The 20,021-nt window shown below is 36.5% G+C and overlaps 1 protein-coding gene across 4 annotated transcripts; it reads right to left on the reverse strand.

Annotated features, from left to right (window-relative positions):
* Positions 1-969: 969 nt before the first annotated feature.
* On the reverse strand, positions 970-16,203 carry SERBP1 (SERPINE1 mRNA binding protein 1). 4 transcript variants are annotated; one of them, XM_037164872.2, is made up of 8 exons: positions 15,779-16,203; positions 11,818-11,968; positions 11,043-11,183; positions 10,844-10,915; positions 10,135-10,209; positions 7,404-7,581; positions 4,669-4,842; positions 970-3,126 (listed from the first exon to the last, which is right to left on the reverse strand). In XM_037164872.2, exons 1-8 carry the CDS (start codon positions 16,089-16,091, stop codon positions 3,070-3,072), a joined length of 1,161 nt encoding a protein of 386 aa, XP_037020767.1. In that variant the 5' UTR covers positions 16,092-16,203; the 3' UTR covers positions 970-3,069. The 4 variants fall into 4 exon arrangements, with proteins under 4 accessions (XP_037020767.1, XP_037020765.1, XP_037020766.1 ...); XM_037164870.2 differs by having other exon boundaries at positions 10,135-10,254; XM_037164871.2 differs by having other exon boundaries at positions 10,844-10,933.
* Between the last annotated feature and the right edge of the window lie 3,818 nt (positions 16,204-20,021).

The raw sequence follows: 20,021 nt of genomic DNA on the forward strand, positions 1-20,021 counted from the left end.
CTGACTTTAAAGGTTCAGACTTCACAAATACTAATTTACATATTAATGTCAGCAGAACACAAATACCTTACAAATATCTGGGTTGAAGTCTACCTTCTAAGCATCTATTTACTTTCTTTAAATAGTAGAGTTACATGCACCTGAGGGCCTGAGAATAGTTATACCAGTTACTTAAATAAATACTGGGATAAATGTCCAGGTTCTAGCAGTTCCCAATTTCTCCTAAATTTTAACCTTTAATACTTGTTGGCCCAATATATATAATATTTAGACTGTGTATGCAACTCCCTAATAATATTTTTCTATTTCAGTGCAACCTTCTCTAGCAATCAGAAAACTATCAGAATGAATACTTAATGTACTACTCCCTTCAAACCCATGCCAAAAATTAAGCCCCAAATATGTCAACAACCCTGGAGATGGTATGTCCTACTTCCACTTTTAAAATAAAAATGAGTAAAGTAACTAGATGTACAGTACCTAATGACACATTTTTAAATCTTTCACAAATCCACACAGGTCTCAAAATAGTATTTAACAAAAAAGAAACCATATTCCAATCATTTCAATACAAGCTGAACTTAAATAAATTCTGGCATTATTCCCATTAAGGTATTTTTCTTTAAAATATTAATACTGTTTAGTACCCTTCCCACCCCAACAACAGTGGCGTTCATGTCATTAACCTCCAAACTCAAAATGTGATCTGCTGAGTACTACTACTTTTAAGGTCAGTCTTTGAAATTCATTTTCTAAGACTTCAACCTTCTAATTCTAATACTCATTAAAACAGGCATCCTTCCCAAATGAGCTTAGACAGCATAGTTTAACAAAAGCCCACATACACAAAATCTAAGCATTAGAGGAAATATGAAATGTGAACATTATCCTTTGGGGTGCACACACAGGTCAGAAAACACATGACAATAAATGGGCTCCTATTTCATTGTTCTTATGACTTTTAAGAAGTGAGCATGAAAATAAAATCTTTATTTTCAGTCATTACCCACCAATAAAAGAAAGGTTCACAGTTTTAGCTCTTGACACAAAGTGAACTAGGAGGCAAATTTACATCCACCAGATACAACTAATGGACCAACTTTTTAAAGTTCAAGCTATCTTGAAAGCTTGCAACATATCAGATATTGCTGTGTAGTCTCTAGTGACAGAATGCCAGCAATGGCTGACAGTGAGTGGAACTTGTGAAGTGTTTTTAATAGGTGTTTTCTATGTTGCTAGAAATTAAGAGGTTTATAAACATATTACACATCCAGAAATGAGTTAAGATACTTAAAAGTCCAAACATACTAACTTATTAGGAGGGGTCAAAAGTCCACATGGATTAAATTAATACTTGCCTCTGGGTAGCAGGTATGTTTGTAAATATAAAATCATATTAGACATTAGCACCAGTACAGAACATGCTCTGCATCATAAGATCCAAAACACCAACACAAGTTATTCATCATTTAAAACCAATTACCTCCTTCCTAATATGTCAAACTAGTAGATAACTAGAATAATAAATCTATTTCAACTGATTAACTTTTGTACTGTACAATTTCTCTTTTGGAAGTATATTGAGAGAACTAATCAGCAAAGAGTAGACATTTAATGATTTAAGATTTTCAGTATTTAAATTGGACATTACCACACATAGGTAATGAGTGACAAAGTTTTTAAACCTCTAAGTAAAATTCCTTTTTCTGCTTATCAATAAATATCGCAGAAATTAAAATCCTAGAACACCTGTTTATTGATCATTCTATGTATGTTTTACTAAGTGCACTGCCGCTCCCATTCAGGAACCCATTATTAACCTAATTTTCTAATAGAGGAAGAGGTAAAAGATACTTATCACCTTCTGTGGAACAGTCCAAAATTAATAGCAATACAGGAAATTCAGAAACAGTAAGATTTTTGGTTTATATATCATGGATGGTGCTGCTGTTCCAACCTTATAAAGTAAAGCTGTCTGCTTTTCAAATTCCAAATATTAACACATTCCCACATCTTATCATACTAACCAGTGCCCTTTGGTTTCTTTAGAACAGGAAGGGTTAAAGGGTCATTGAATATGGGTGTACAACTTTGATTTGGGACGTTTACACACACACACACACACACACACACACACGCACGCGCGCGCGCCAGATGCAGTTTACATATCATGCATTAGCCAAATCAACTTTGTTACACCCACCCTGCTGGAGGGGGAAAGCCCAACACTCATAAAACTACTTTACCTGACAGGATGTGTTTGTTCTTCAACAGTAAGTAGCTTAAACATCTTACTACTAGACAGTAAGGAGACTAGTTTGGTTTTTAAAATGGGAAATTCACACATTTTAAAATATAGTTCCAATTGTCAATTATAATTTGAACCTAATGAACCATGCAAGAAAAAGGATTAATAAACCAATGTGCTTTGAATTTGTTCAAGTCATATTTCTGTATATAAAGATTTAGCATATAACAGCGATCATGAGAAGTGAAAAAAGATTTCCCCAGAAATGAAAATATTAAAACTAAGTTAAAATACATAAAGTCATTAGTATTCCACACAGCATAAATTTTAACAATCAAGAGTTTACATGTCCCAGTTGACCATGTGTGTAAATGCAAAGCAGGTACTAAAACTGATATTATGTCCAATATTTAAAACCAGTCTGTAACTGGGGGAACATCTAAATTCTTAATTAAAAAACACAAATGAAGTGAAAGCTTTAAACTGGTACACATGTTCACACCTATATTTCAAGTTTGGAAATGCATATTTGCAAGCAGCAATACAAAATTTTCATGAAGAATGCATAATCTCTGAAAATTATGAAAACATCCCTGCTACCAATACATTTCTAAATACAAAACTGACTACCATATTGTTACTTCCATGTAGCGAGAGAAGTTCATTTTCAAAACAGATAAAATTCAGTCTGTAGGTGTGAATGGTATGAATGACAGTCTTTTTTTTTTTTTTTTTAAACTTCTTGGTTGGGATCCTTAAGCATGCAAAACCTCAGAGAAGTAGGGTCCACAAAGGAACCAGGGTTGTCTTATGGCATCCAGTTAAGCCAGAGCTGGAAATGCCTCTGGGTCATCTACATCAGGAGCAGAAGCACTTGACTGAAAAAGAAACAAACCAAAATTAATTAATTCTCAAATCTTGCCAGTGTCTACATTTAGACACAGAACTCTAAAAAAATCTTTAAGTTAAAATACTAAGTAAAATGTGCCAAACCTTTTACTTAAAGGCAAAATTTTGAATCAGAAGAGGACTATAAATACTTGCAATGAGTTTTGTCCTGAGTTTCTATTTCTAACAAGACCTAGGAAAATTCCCTAATGCAGCATGGGCTATTTTATTTTTCTAATAAATCACACAAGTAGATTCACATGGGATATGTATGTAGATACTTTCTTTGTTGTTAAGTATTCCCATATTCAATGTGAGAATGAGACCCAACTGCTATTTATAACATACCATCCCCACAAAAACATTGAAATGGTCCACATACACACATTGGCTATAAAACCACCTGACATCAGAGGAAACGGAAACAAAACATCACTACACTGATACTGCTGACCTTAAAAATGTGTAATATTTAAGTCACCACTATCATTAAACACTGGAAGAATCAATCAAGCAAGTGGGTCCCCCCAAACTTGTGCATCAGATGTCGAGAACTGAGGAGGACATTATGACTGTATCACAGATGATAGTGAACCCAAAAGGTTTTTCTCTAATAACGTAGTTTATTAATAAATAAATGTTAAAAGCATGAACGTTGGCATCAAACAGATCAGAGTTCAATCTATCAATTACTAGAGCTTGTGTAAAAATATTTCATAAGAACTTGTGTTACATGCTGTGCAAGTCATAGAAGATTACAAAAATTAGGCCAAAAATGAATCCCAGCTCTTACATGACAATCTAGTGAAATAAAAAAAAAAAAAAAAAAGAAAGAAAGAAAAAAAAAATCAAAGAACTACAAATGATGGTCTCTAGACCATCATTTACTGAGTTTCACACAATTATGCAAGGAACACAAAGACTATGTTAAACTGAGACCTAAAAAGCAGTGAAAAGTCAAAGCAAAGGATGTAGCTGGCATTTCAGGGAGACCCAGCTATAGGTTTCCTGTAGCTGAATTTCTCTTCTGTAAAATGGGGCTATCAACACAGTAATAAGAATTAAATGACTTAGCACATAAGATGATGGCACTGTACCATTGTAGCATCTAGTAAGTATTCAATAAAGGATAGTAAATTCAATTCTGCTGGCAGCACCATTCAGTCATTTAAGTGCTTTAAACAAAAATATAACCTAAAATGTAGTCTATTGTTTTAAATTCATTTTAGAGAAAGAGAAGTGGGAGGGGAGAGAAACACTAATTTGTTGTTCCGCTTATTTATGCATTTACTGGTTGATACTTATATGTGCCCTGACCAGGGATCAAAACCAACCACAATCTTAGTGTATCAGGATGATGCTCTAATCTAACCAACTGAGCTACCTGGCCAGGACCTATAAATGTAGTTTCTTAAAGGTACACCTACCCTTTTTTTCTTCTGCTTATATGCCCAAAAGGACCTGGAGCAGTAAATTTATCAAAAGACATCATCCAATTACTTAAAAGCGCAAAAAAAGCATTTAAAAATTACCTTGTCAGTCCTGCTGCCACGGTTTGGACGCCCACCACGCCCACGGCCGCCTCGTCCTCCCCTGCCACCACGTCCTGGGCGGCCAAGGTCTCCAAAATTGATCTCCAGCTGAGACGTTATATCATTTGCTGGCTTCCGGAAATGATGGTCCATAACCGAATCTTCAGCATGAGCCTAAAAATTTAAGTAAAGGCCACAGGGTAATTACCAGGAAAATTAATGCTACAAATTTCTAAATGAGCTTTCTTCCTAAAAGACCAAAAATCCAATGAGTACATTATGTGATCTCAATTAGAAGTATATAATCAAACCACTCAAGTGGCTGGGGCCCATCTCAAACCTAATGAATCATAATCTCTACTAGTACATTTAAAATAAGGCTATCTGGTTAGTATTTCCCATAAAGGAACCCAATGGGAATTAAGATAACCCTAATTTGGACTCCCCTAATAGACAAGGACAGATAGCATAATCCTGAATTTCTCTGTAAATTAAAGAAAAAACTTTTCCTCTATATTCTCCCAATAATGAGTCAAGAAATTATGTATGAGCTTTTCATGATGCTATTCTGTTCATACACAATTTTTCTATGTTCTTTCACATAAACTAGAGAGCTACAGATTCAAGTGAATCACAATTTTATGTAAGGGAACCTTGAAAACCTGTGCCCAAATAAAACCACACCTAAATACATCAAAGGAAGGAACCATCTTAAAAATGAAGTTGTCATGTTTGTGAAATCCAGATCCTCCTTTGTTTCTGTAATAAACTCCATGACCCAGTCTGCAAATATGCCAGAGAATTTTACACTACTTAATGCCTGCTTTCTTGTTGTTGTCTGGGATGAATAAGTTTTCATCTTCAGGTTGAAACCTTTTCTTATACTACACTAAAGTATGTTTTAGTGTTTTATATGCATTTTAATTTTTATATATTTCTGGAGGAATATTAATATTTTATTCTTATAATCGTTAATAACTACCCTTAAAGTACAAATAAATGTTGTATTTGTATCCATGTTTTCACCCCTTTAATCATTTAATACCCAAATGAAATGTCATCCCTTACTGACAATCAACCTAATTTAAAGGCAATAGAAGGCTCTTTGTTTTAAAGCATAAAAATGAAAATCCACAAAAACCACTAGCAAATTAAAATCAATTATATATACTAATTATCTAATTTTTAAATGTTTGCTATTGCACAATAGAAATTTACTAATCAGAAGCTTTTACTAAAGGTTCCTAAAGCACAAAAGCAAAGTCTAAGTTGATATACTACTGAAACAGCCTAAAAGGTTTTACTACAGCAACATAAAGGAAGTCTGGATATTCAGGGCACTTCCCTAACCTTTAAGGTGCCTAGCAGAATAAATTGCCAAAGCTTATAAATGTAGCTTGATAGTAAATATGTCCTGGTTTCCTAGTTATTCATAACCAATTCCACATTTTATAATTTTCAAATATTTCTAACCATATACATTACCCTTACCTGAAACTGGGATACCTAACCTGATGTCTATAAAATGCATGAACAGGCTTCAGGAGGAAATCACCTTAATTTGTATCAGAAATTTGTGTCTTTCTCTGGAGAAAAGTTCTGTCAGTACCCCAAAACAGTTATAATAATTATCTTCAAGATGACCAATAAATATTTTCCATATTAACCTAAACAGTTTAATAATTAATTCAAATGAACAATCTCCCCAAGGTGAACTTTCAAGGGTCTTTAATCAGGAATCCTATTTGTTTTACCCAGACACACGAAACAACTGCATCTGTAAGCACTATAAAAATTATCCAAAAAGTCGATCTAATAAATCAAAATATTTCCCCCCCCTACAGGACTTGATAGGAGAAAATGTCCTCATCTATACTCTTTATAGATTCAGTATTTTAAAAAATCACCTCTAAACCTAGAAAAATATTTAAGTCTCTTCAACGTGTTTTATTTCACAATGTTTCCACATTTGTTTCACAGCTTTTTTAAAAAATTAAAATGTAGTAAAACCCCACTGACAATCTTTTTATTACAGGTTGCCTTAATAACATTTTAATCTGACTTCAAGACTAAAATCTTATACACAAGCCCTAAAGAGATGTAGCCATGGGGCATTCCTGTAAGAATGTCCCCCAAGCATTAAATACAACCTGCCAAACCAAACCCACTAACATGTCTTTCTAATTAGTTTCCATGTTATGTAAGTAAAGGAAAACTACAAATTAATTATCTGGTCTTTACATCACTCCTATAAATAATGACGGGTACTACAATCTATTGAAGAATCCTGACCATTATATATGACATAAGCAATTTCAAAGACTGAATATTAAATAAAGCCATTCATTTCATTTTAGGTTAAACACACAAAAACAACAAACTTTCAATCTAATACAAGTCCTTGAATGATTATCAATTCAGTTAAGCAAGACTTTAAAAAAATCACAAATTTGAGAAGACTTACTATATTTCTAAAACATAGTAACTGCATAACTGCATGATAAAAAATTGACTGACAGCTTTTTCTGGGGGGGGTACCTACAGATTGATAGGAAGACTAAATTTCTTGGAATATATGGTAATTCGGTTTATTTTCCTTTTTAAGCAATTGATCTGTCCCAAACAATCCTATCCTAAGTAAAACTTTTCTTTTTTATAAACACAAATTTTAAACCAAAAATGATAAATAGAATTCAAAATATCTCTAAAAATTTTCAAACACCGCAAAACTTTACCTCTTCACTCTTTGACTTATGAAGAACAAATCCCTTCTTCCACTGCCCATCAGCACCTTCATTTGGTTTTCTGATATTAAATTCTACTTTTGCCCGGTCCTTATTTTGAATAGCCTTCCACTCATCCAAAGTCATTTCTTTTGGACCCTCTTCCTTTACTTCTTCAACTTCGTTTTCTCTGTGAAAAGATGCTTAAATTTTACATCTAGTAGGTGGCTGACAAAAGTTTGTATTACTTATATGGAGGATCATCATTTTTATAACCCAATGGCTAACATGTAATTTGGTAGACACCAGAATTCAATGCTTATTGAACTAGTGAAAAAGTATGGAGAAAAATACAATTCAACTTCACAGACTTTTAAGTGATCTTCTATAGTAATACAATCTGGAATTGGCTTTACCAAACCCAAAACACACATTTCTTAAAACCACAATACTTTAAAACCATATCCTTACATAATTAAAAATTAAAATCTTTGGCTTAGCTTCTCTTAAAACACCATTTCTAATTTCCCACAATATATAACTCATAACATATATGAAGACTGCCTGTGACAACCAAGCTCCATATTCTAGAATATAAAAGAACTGTAACTCTATATTTTAGCAACACTTAAGGCAAAAACTTTAAAAGTTTACAAATCTTAGATTCCATATAATCTAACTTTCAAACAAACCTGTGTGAGGATAAGAAACAGGTTTCACTAGCAATAAAACTCTCCACAGAATACACTGGTTTCAATACTTAATACTAAATTAGTTATTTCCAAATATAATTCTCAACAACAATTATATATCATCATTTTCCCTTTTTGCAGAAAGCAAGCATGGGTGTAGAAATCCATTATTTTAGTCTAATATCCATTTCCAATAGTCACCAAACAAGTAATGCTATTTTGGGAGCTCTGCCTCTTTCCAAAGATAGCAGTTGATTCAATTATCCTTAGAGCTCAAGTATCTCCCCCTTCTAGGCTGCTCTGTACTGAGACCAAAATCAAGTTTACCTTGAATTGATGAGATATGGTTATCAGGCCCAGTTATCAGTTTACAAATGAGAAAACTGAGACAATTACTCTCATAAATTGTGGCACAACCAAGAATGTAAGTCAGCACACTTTAAGGCATGGGACCATGACACCTACCTTCAAGGGTTGTTGTAAGGATCAAGTGACAAAACAAAAGCTCTGGAAACCATGTATGAGGGAGCCAAAGCCAGCCAAGCTAATTCTTAAATTCATATTTCCATATAGAAGATACAATTCCATGTTCAGATTCTCCCCTACTCTGGAGACTGCTCTAATGTCATCATCATGATCATAGACCAAATACCCTCCAATTCATCCCTGGGTCCTGAGTTAAGGATTTAATTCCAAATGCCCTATCAATAATATGTAATTTCCTTCTGGTAGACATTTACAATCTCTGCAGGTCACACTTAGGTGATTCAAACACGGGCTCTTTAATAAAGGAACAACAACTGGGTTGAGCACTATGAAGTACTTAGTATTACATAAGGCTCATTTAACTCATCCATCACAATTTCACTGTTTACCAAACAAAATTCTGATCCCATGGTTTTGTATATATGAATCACATCACCCTAAATTCAACACATCACTTAACACCATATATTTTTTCTGCTCTCTCCAACAGCAAATATATTATTCCTTATTCCAACAGACCCATGCAATTATGACACTCAAATAATTAACAGTAGTCCACTGTAAGAGCAATTCTTCCTGAAAAAGCAAAGTTTAGAAAAGCATCTCCTCCCTGATTGATCTGAATATGCCCTAGTTAAAATTACTGACCTGAATAATCTATAAGACTGTAAACCACAATACTGTACAAAATGATTGGCATATAACTTCTGCTTCAATCGATGGAAACTAAAGGAAGGCATTAACTTATTTCTGCCAGTGTAACGTGAATCTTTAAAACTCTCTCAGCCTTGAATAAAACAAAAACTTCAAAATCAAGTCTTCTACCTAAAAACTCAGAAAATAAAAAAGATTAAGAAAGCTAGTGAGTAACATATTCTGGCCTTTGCTCTCCCCATACATTTTAATAGAAGCCAATAATGGCATGTTCCATTTTCAATGTTTATGGCGAAAAAACTTTGAAGAGAGAGAAAAACTAATTTTAAGGTGCTCACATTTTCTAGTTTTAAACTGTCTCAAAATAAAATCTGTATTGCTATATAGAGTCCAAAGTACTTTTAACGATGAGATCTAAGTACTACAAATTCTCTTATTTCAACCATTTACTCTAATTTAACCTCCCTCCCAATTTCAGATTCTAGCTCTTACCTATTCGATGTCTCTGGAAAGCTATCGCTAGAATTACCTATTACTTATATATCTATTATCATTATCTCTACCAAGGTTATCAGCAAGATAAAATGCATGGCATCTTATTCCTTTTCTCTATTTTGAGGTTAAAATAGTTAATTTTTGTGAGTAGGGCTAACAGGTTTTACTGATATATTTATCTTCCTCATCTTAAGACAACACTGGTAATTTCAAATGAAAATGACCATATCTATTTTTTAAACCATTAGAGCCCATTTTATACATGTGTAAAATACTCTTCTACATAGACACTATTTCAGAGATTGAGGTACAATAAAGTTTCTCCTGTTAAAAAGCCATCAAATACCAGCGTTAAACATATAGGTTTTCTTGGTAAAAACCCAAACGGAATTACCACTGTATAGAGAACCACTTACTTATTTTCAGTGTCCGCAACTGGATGTTCTTCACCTTCAGGTGTTTCCTCAGTCACATTTGATTGCTCCAAGTCACTGCAATTATAAGATATTTGTTTCTGAATGTATTTGGGGGATTCTCTAAGGAAAGAAAGAAAAAGAAAGGCATCTAGGTCCATTTACATGTAGCTGAAGAATTCTTTATATATAAAAATATTTCAAATTCCACACTTTTCCTAAAAGTCTTTTTTTCCCAGTAAGTTTACACTCTAGTAGAACTTTAAGAGAAAATAATTTTAAAATGTATACTGATCACAATTATAGTACTTCACTCGAAAAGTAGCAGGACAATTAGTTTTAAAACAAATCCTCACTGGCTTATCAAATTTTTGTAGTGACTAGAAGGATCATTAGCTACAAACTATAAAGACACAGAAAATCAGAATACCTAAATAACTTCAATGTTAGGATTTCAAGAATAAGTATATACCCATATGAAAAGAAAGAGTGGTATCACATATATTGAAATGTAGAAAAATCAGTAACTTGATACATTATAATCTAAACATAGCCAACAAAAAACATTATCTTGTATGGCCGTAACTCTTAAGATGAGAGCTACTCCATTCTTTTCCCAGGAACAAATAAAATTTAACAGTTACAGGTGAACCTCTAGTAAGGCATAGGATCAATTTTATTAAAATTATTTTTAAAAAATCAGAATACCAACGTTAATTCATCTTTGACAGTTCCCCAGTTGTGAGATCCGCTACCTCCACGTTTGTCCTCGTGCTTCAGGCCACTATAATGTGAAAAAGAACTAACAAAACTGAGTTAACATAATACTCTTTAGTTCTAGAAATTCAAATTTTGTTTTATTAAAGTAATAGACTAAAATCTAAAATTATAATAACCAATATAAGACTTACGATCTATCACTTCCACTATGCCTATCAAATTCTCGTTTGCCACGAGAATCAAATCCATCTCCTCGGCCCATTCCACGTCCACGGCCTCCTCGACCTCTTCCAAGACCACCGCGGCCTCGGATAGGCCGGTCAATAATCGGTCTACAACAAATAAAGAAGGTCATATATGTCCTTGCTTCAAGAGTAAAGAATAGGAAAATCCAAAGAACCAAAAACACAAGAATCCATTTATTGGCTCATAAGGCAATAGTTAAACATGTTTTAGGAAACTCAAAATAGTCTATTTCTAAACACATAAAGGAAATCAAAACAAGAAGCTACCCCCAAAACAAGAAAATTATTTTTACATTGCCCAAAATTTACTGCTAGAGCATGTACTTTTTTGTTAATCATTTCATATTATAATCCAGTAAAACTGCCAGTTACCAATACACTTAACAATTAAAAAGTCTAACCTGCAAAATGAGTAATCTGTTTCACTACAAACAACCCAACAGAACTTTCCTGTTAATATCTGGGGAAAGCAAGGTAAAGAAATTGCCTATCAATTCAGGTAAGTGTTTCACTACATGAAATGTAAGGATAAACACTAAAACTATTATTGACATATCTTAAGTATAACAATGTACATTTCAGATGTTTCTTTGAAAAACCAGCCACACTGCTACCAATGACCAATTTATTTTATCTTTGTGCTGAAATGTGACTCTACAAACTAACAAAACATAAAAAACTTCAAACAAACAAACAAACAAACAAACAAACAATAACTTGCCTATCAACTGAGAATTCTCCTCCTTCACCCTTTTCCTCAAGTGGTTTTTCAAATCGTCGTTCACGAGGTGGTCGCCTTTCTGGTCTCCTATCAATTATTTTCCCTTCACCCTGAAGTTGTTGATCAGGTCTTCTTCCAACACGTCTTATTCCTAAAATGATAACCAGCGTAAGCAAATTATTTTTGCAATACAAAATTCTAGGCCTAGACCTCAAAAAAAAAGAAATGTTGCTAATCTTAGGGTCCACTGAGTAGTACTTGCTGTTGAAAAAGGCAAACACTGGGCATCTCGAAAGTAAACATTCAAAATGGGTAAACACACCTTGTACATTTTAGATTTACACTTCAGACTCAGTTTTTTTCATGTGCTTTCTTGGGATTAGTCAGATAAAAGATGGAAAGTTGAGCAGTTAGAGACATTCCTATATAAAGACAATAATCTTTTTTCAAACTTCTATCTAGTTTGCCAAGTCATTTCCCCCCTAAACTATTCTCTGCAACTGACCTGGCAGGCATCTGGGTAGAAAACCATTAATTCCTCTCACTTTTCAAAATGCCACTCTCTTAAAAATTCTAAATTTAAAGAAATTCTAGGCAAATGATAAGGTCTGGCTTTAAAGACACCAAAGGTGACACTGGTAGCCACTCATAATTAATAACCAAGCAAATCCATACACATTCACCAGATGAGGACCCTGGGGGTTGGGGGGGGGGGGTAGGCCACACTTTTATTTTATATAATTTGAAGGGAAAATACCTCAATAAAGACGGGTAATTCTATGAAATTATAAAATTTAAAGGAAAACTGCCATGGCTGGTGTAGCTCAGTGGACTGAGCACAGACCTGTGAAGCAAAGGGTGGCTGGGTTCAATTCCTAGTCAGAGCACATGCCTGGGTTGCAGGCCAGGTCCCAAGTGGGGGACACATGAGAAGCAACCACACATTGATGTTTCTCTCCCATTCTTTCTCCTTCCCTTCCCCTCTCTCTAAAAATAAATAAATAAAATAAAAAAAGAATTCAATAACCTATTGTTAAAAAACATTTAAAGAAAAACAAATGACATTTAGAATCACACCTCCACAGTTTGAAATAAAGTGCCTTCCTCTATTAGTGTGTAAGTACACACACACACACATATACACACACACACCACACCTATCAAAAAACTGTTATGCAATGACTAGGGAATTCTCATTATTTTACTATTAAAGATTAAGAGTATTTCTTTTGGTTTGCTCCTCCCAGTATATTTACTGATTTTCTCCTTTATTATTTTTTTCCTGTTAGTGTCTTAAGGCCCACAAAGGCAACCAATATACATTATTGGTGACTTTAACATTAAGTAGATTGATGGCTAAATTTATGATTAAAATTTCAGATATAGTATCATTCCTAAACCACAATTTACGACAAAGTAAAAAAGCAGCCGAGGAATTGTTTTTTTTAAACAAGTTCTCTAGGTAATTCACTCTGGTTCTTTCTAAAAACAATTCACCCAGCTGTTAAGGTGATTGTAACTATAACAGTAAAAAAGTAAATATCAAACTCTTCAATGAAATTTCAAAGTCCATTCCACATACACTCTCAGGATAGGCCACACTGTTAGATCTCACACCAAAGCATTTTAAATAAATTTCGTCAGAGGTAGTGTAGTGGGGTGGAGCTGTGCTATGGAACCAGTCTTTATAATATCCAAGCCAAACACACCCAATAAACAATGCCTCACTTCCCCACCCAATATTCAATATTAGGCTTATAGAATCTAAAGCTTACCAAATATATTTATCCAGTAATTGACATTTAAAAATGCATGCTTCTCTCGATGTATTTACCTGTGCTTGCAAGCTCACTTCATGTTCACTAGATTCTGGGCTTTTCATATTTAAAAAATCCCACCTTTGTCTACACTAAGTGATATACTGTGGTGTCACTTCTCAAGTTCTCCAAATGGACAAAAGATGAGCTACAAGAGCTAATTCTTGTAAAGACTAAATATATATCTAGGGCATGTCTAGGACTGGACCAGGAGCAATCTTTGAAGGCACAGAACACACACCATCAGGATAACAATCCTTCCTACCTCAAAAGGCAAATACTGTTTATAGGCCTATCCTCCTCTAATACCCACAACATCAAATGACAGCAGGATCTCAAAACAAATATTTTTGCTTTATTTGCAAATTTGTTTTATGCAATTTAAAGTTAAGACTGCTCTGAAACACTGATCTAAGGACTATGCTGACGGCCAATACGGGAAATGTCCCAAGGAAAAACTACAGAATGACAAACTCAGTCCTAGTTATGAATTTATGAAATAATTTCATTTTTGTAACTTAAAATGCCAGTTTCCATTTTTGAAGAGCTTACTTCAAAAATGGGCTTTATGATCAAAACAACTGAGGCACTCAGACACGCTTCATCCTTTGAGCATTCAAAATGGGAGGACACCTTGTACATTTTAGATTTACACTTCAGACTCCATTTTTTTTATGCGATTGAGATTAGTCTGACCAGACATCAAGTTGAGCAGTTTAAATAATTACAAAAGCCAATGCTTTTTAACACAGAAATTAAATGATTTATTCAGTTGTGCTACAGGTTGCTAAAATTTAGTTGACAAAAATAGATATTTGGCTTAAGCAATGTTACATGCTTTCTAATACTTCAACTTGTGCTTCTCCCAACCTGTAATTTTAACACCAGAGTTCTTTTGTTTTATTCATTACTTCGGTTCTTCATTCCAAGCCTGAGTAGTTCTATTTAATAACAAAAAACAAAAAACCCTAAACCAATACCTAACACAATTGTTTTTTAATTAGTTGAATGCTAACAAGTTCAACTAAAGCTAATGAAAAACAACTCCTTTCCGGAGCACGTGGCAGTAAAGCGAAACTTCAACTTTAAACATGTAACACCAACCAAGACCGGGAGCTTTGGTCCTACACCTCTTTGTTACTGATCACTTTTGCTTTTTCTCGTCTCCAACTGTATCTGCTTTTTAGTGCACCATAAAAGAAAAACCTGTAATGAGCGAAAACACAAAATTCAAGCTTATAATCCTCCTGTGAAGTTTACAGTGAGACCTGGACGCAACTATTACCCGCCAATGAAATCCTGACCACGCTTCCTGCACACCCGGAGAAAAAGCGACAGACTCAAAAGAGCGCTCTCTGCCTCGGCGAACGTGACAGCCTCCGCACTCCTGCCACCACGAGGTCCAAGCCCCACAAAACAGAATATGGGGGGGTCGGAGAAAGGGTCGTGGATTTCCCGGCATAAACCAATCTTCATTCAGAATTCCCGCTTCTGCCTAACTGAATGCACACAAATTTTTCTCCTTCCCAACAGCTTAACGAACTCTAGCAACTAAGTTTAAAATAGCTTGGAGGGAGGGCGACACAGCGCATGTGGCACCCGAAACTGCAATCACACTTCCACAGAACCTAGTAACCTCAGACAAGGGGCTTGGGGTAAATTCCGACCCCCGCCCCGCGTTTCACTGGGGTGGTACCCCGCGCCATCGTGGGACAAGATGGCAGGACAGACGCGCAAAACAGACAGGAGCACCTCGAAGCAGCATTCTCCAGGAGAGCTGCGCGCTAAGAGGCTCGAGGACCCCACGCCTCCCCGTAACCTCAATCCCCCCGTCGCCTGAAGGATCCGGCGGGAAGGCAGCGACCTCCCTGGACGCCGAGCACGCTGAGTGGCAGCTCACCTACGGACCACGCTCCTCCGCTCAGAACCTGAGGCGGGAAGAGGGTGGCTCCGGGAACCTTGCAGGCGGTGGTTTGAACTTGGGGCTACGGTGCTCGCAGGACCTGGCTTTTGTCATGAGGGGGAAACGTGAGGAAATCGGCGGCAAACCTCCAGCAGACGCTGGGAACTCAGGAATCAAGAAGCAAGTGGTAGCCGCAAGTCTGCCCCTCTCCTTCTATCATCCCCACGTTCTAGCCATTTACCTTCTTTCTTAAGCGCCACTGGCGGCTGCGTGTCCTCTTTCTTGTCAGCCGCGCCAACGTTGGACGGCAGTGGGTTTTTGCGGTCTTTCTGGGACTCTTTACGCAGCTGTTTGCCTGCCGCATTGGAGTTGGTCTGGGCTGCGGCCTGAGCTGCGCTCTTGGCCCCAGGGCCCCCAACACCGCCCCCGCCGGCTTCTTTTTTCTTGTTTTCTGCTGCCTTCAACACTTCGAAGGGGTCCGATTCGTCGTCAAATAGCTGATCGAATCGGTTGGTGACCACGCAGCCGAAGCCTTCCTGTAAATGCCCAGGCATGATGGTGGCTCGGCGGCGCGTTCCTCCACGGATTGCAGCGGGCCGCGCCGAGCCAAGAGCGCCTGCTTCAGCTGTTCCCACAAGATGGCCGGGCCGAGAGAGGGGGGCCGTCTTCTCTTCCGGCGTCAAGCACACTTCCGGGAGCGGCCAGCGCCGCAGGGCACCATGGGATAGATAGGCTAGAGTCGCTTTTACCGAAGCGGCTCCCGGCGTCAGGACTACAATTCCCTGAATGCATGTCGCGACAACACTTCGCGCGCGCCAGAGAGGCGGGACCTCCCGGAGGGCGTGGAGGGAGAGTGCGGAGGGAGTGGAAGCGCGGTGGTGGGCGGAGTTTTGCCACCTGCTCTTGCCACCCTTAAACTCTCAATGTGGAACCATGCTAAAAACAGGAAAACGTGACAGCGTATTTAGCTCTCGAGAGTATTTTGCTCTCGAAAGTCGTCTTTGGTTTCACTCTCCTGGTCTCTGGCCCAGGGCTAACTTTCCCCACCTTTCCGCGAGGGTCAAGGTGACTCCCACATCTTAGAACTGTAAATTCACAAACTTCCCGGGCTAAGGGGGTTGTCAAGGTGCGGCACTCGCCTCCCTTAGGCAGAACCCGACCTGTTTCAATTCAACTCCCTCGCCACTCAGTTGCCCAAGTCGTCCTATACCCCCAATAATGAATCGGCACTTTAACGTGAGGCAGAATACATTTTCCCTCGCAGAGACGTAAAGTTGGATAGCAGAATTAATCAAAAGGACAAGTTGAACTATCACATGGGAATTTTGCATGCCTATCCTGGGTAAGAAGTAGGTTTTGCGACGGATCCTTTAATTACAGTTACCTCCTCACAGTGCTGTACTAGCTAGACACTGGGCAAGCTTCGAAAAGGCAGTGTTCACCCACTTGTCCATTAATTCCCTGCAAGCCAAGGATTAGGTGTTAGTAAAATGTGCTCAAGAAATAACATTTTAGAGCATCTGAGTGTATGGTGTGCTGATAGGTGCAACGAGGGGAGGGAAACGTCAATGAATTGTCATTTACTAAAAGTATTAATATTAATTGAGAATATTAACGTCTGTTAAGGTAATTGAGTGTAAGTACATATTCAAGCATATTTAGTAACTGTTTAAATATATCATTATAATTTTAAAAATTACTTCCACTAACACAAAATATAATAGAAAATGCATCTCTGTGTTCCAGGAGCTATAAATAACCTTAATCTGAACAACTTTTTTTAGGTAGGTATTTGCCACTTTTCACTGATAAAAACCATTTCAGAGGTGAAATGATTTACCAAGTTCACACCTCTGTCTAAAGTGATAGTGCCAGAAGTTAACTCCAGCTTCTAACTCCACTAAGAGTGTTGGCATGAACTCTTCAACCCAAACTCTTTCCAATACTTAATAAGATTTAAATATTGCTGTATTTCAGGCAGACTATGTAACATGACTGAATGTGATCTATGATTTCTGAGCGGATATTAAATAAATTCCTTAACAGAGAAAATAAAGACAGTCACATCATAGGCGGGTGACAGCAAGCCTGGTGGTTTTCTCCTTTTTAAATCCAGGCCCCACTCCTCAAAGTCACCTATTTCTCTATTGCCTCAGTCTCTGCCACACACACATCCATCTCACACACACACAGCCCACCCCTTCCACAACTTCTGGCTCTTGTGATTCCTACCAAGACAAAAATCAAGGAGTTTTGACCATATTCTCCATGCCCCTTTGAAAATAGCATAAGTGCAATATTGAAGGTCTCCATGCTTTAAAAACCGTTTCTTTTTACCAAGGGCTGTTGATACCTGCATCTTTGAAACACATGCTACAAGTTACCTCTTTCTGGCCACTGCCACAACAATACTAAGAGCTAAAACTTTATATTTACTATATGTTGGTGCACTTTACATGTATGATCTCATTTTATCTTCACATCAACTCTACGAGAAAGTATTATTTTATCTCTAAGGTGAGAAAAATGAAGCACAAAGAGACTAAGGAACTTACCTACTGTTGCCAGAGTCGGGGAGTGGGGCTGACCTGTCCTCAGTCATTTTTGTCCCATGTATAGATCCCTCATTTCTTCAAACAGATTTTTATGATCACCAAGCATTATTTCAATAAGAATATTTAAAGATAAGTTCTACATCAGGGAATTGTACAAGAGGTTCACTTATATTCTTCAGATAATTTACCTATTAATATAGCATAAAATATAAATAAACACTTGGGGGAAAGGGGAAAAATTTGTAAGCACTTTCAACTTCCTCACCCCCTTTCTTCTCTCCTGGAATTTTGGTTAATCCAGGAAAGTTTTAAAGACCCTTTCAAAAGTACAGAAATAAAGCTCAAAATGGTCATTCTTTTACATCTCAAATCAATTATTTTCTTATAAGTAACTTTTCGCTAAAATTTCCTTTCTTCTAAGAAGTTAAAATAGTTTAAAATTCTCTCAATAGAAAAAATATTGCTGAATAAACCTCAAGGGAGGGCTCTGGCTGGTATAGCTCCATTGGTTGGGCATCTTCCCACAAAGCTAAAGGTCACTGGTTCAATTCCTGCTCAGGGCACATTTCTGGCTTCCAGGTTCAGTCCTTGGTCAGGGTTTGTAGGACAAGCAACCTATGAATGTTTCTCTCCCTCTCTCTCTCCCCCTCCCTTCCCCTCTCTCTAAAAATAAATAAATAAAGTCTTTTTTAAAATACCTCAAGGGAGGAAGAGTTATTGGCAGACTATTACTCAAATTAAAGGCATGAGTTGTAAAGTGACAAGTTATAAGATACCACTGATTAGAAATGTAGCCTAAAATATCAGCTCTGTAGCAAGCTTGAATCACACAATGTTATCTGAAAAATATGCAACTTCACAGCCTTATCTATAGCAAGTGCTCTAAACAGTAAACACTGAAAACTATCCACATATCTTGATTAAATATCCAACATGGTTGCCTAATTTTATGAAACTGAGAAATAATGTTATACCTCCTTATAGCCCAAACTTGCTTTTAGGGTGCTAACACTCAGTTCTTAACCACATTACAACTTCTTTTCACCCATTTCTTAATAATCTCAGTACCCCATTACTGACTGTTGCTATATCATGGTCATACTAATTAACAACTATAATCCAAACCTTTACTAAACACTTGACATTGTGCTAGGCACCTCACATGCATTATTTTCTTTAATTCTCAGAACAACATGAACTAAGTAGTGTCACTATCTTTACTCTCATTTTACAGACAGAGAAACTGAGATTAAGAACCTCTCCTAAATTTGCATTGCCTGAAAGAGTCCAGACAGTCTGATCTCACAGTCTGGACACCCAACTATTCGCTTCTCAAAATGTTAAGCCTACTATACTTGTGAGGGTGGTGGTATAGGGGACAAAATCCTCCATCCTTATATCGCTGCCACTTAGCAAAGGAAAACTAAATCTGTTAAAACACTTTGGGGACACTAGATATAGGCACTGCATAAAATGCACATAAGAGACTCTAATTTCTAATGTACTCAAAGTACATTATGCATTTTTAAAACAAAAGCAATAAAGGTGGTTCCAGAAGAAAGGGCAAATCCTCTGTGTCTGAGGATGGACTGCTAAGTATAAGCTGGCAAGTCTAGGCCCTTGCTAAAGGTAGAATATCAAAGCTAAATATAGAAATATTACACTCTCTATTTTGCCACCTCAAACTGACTTTGAAGATTGATCCTCTTGATTTTAAACCTCCTTCCTTCCTTCCTTATATTGTATTCTTAAAAATACAAACAGCTGTTTTGTATTTTTATTGAGAATTATATTGAGATAAAATTCACATGCCAAATAATTTACCCATCTAAAGGGTACTATCAAAAGGCTTTTAGCATATTCACAGAGTTGTACAATTATCACCATTATCTAATTTTAGAACATTTTTACCCCTATCACAACCTCCTG

The sequence above is a fragment of the Artibeus jamaicensis genome, unplaced genomic scaffold (genome assembly GCF_021234435.1).
Source record: "Artibeus jamaicensis isolate MK-2021 breed Jamaican fruit bat unplaced genomic scaffold, CSHL_Jam_final scaffold_1019, whole genome shotgun sequence".
Lineage (NCBI taxonomy): Eukaryota > Metazoa > Chordata > Mammalia > Chiroptera > Phyllostomidae > Artibeus > Artibeus jamaicensis.

What these genes read in the sequence shown, in the direction of transcription:
- SERBP1 (XM_037164869.2), bottom strand. Translation starts at nt 16,091, where the DNA reads ATGCCTGGGCATTTACAGGAAGGCTTCGGCTGCGTGGTCACCAACCGA. An exon ending in CATAGTGGAAGTGATAGATC is followed by an intron (nt 10,934 to 11,042) that starts GTAAGTCTTATA and finishes CAGTTTTGTTAG; the next exon opens with TTCTTTTTCACATTATAGTG. An exon ending in ACTGTCAAAGATGAATTAAC is followed by an intron (nt 10,255 to 10,843) that starts GTTGGTATTCTG and finishes TTCTTTCCTTAG; the next exon opens with AGAATCCCCCAAATACATTC.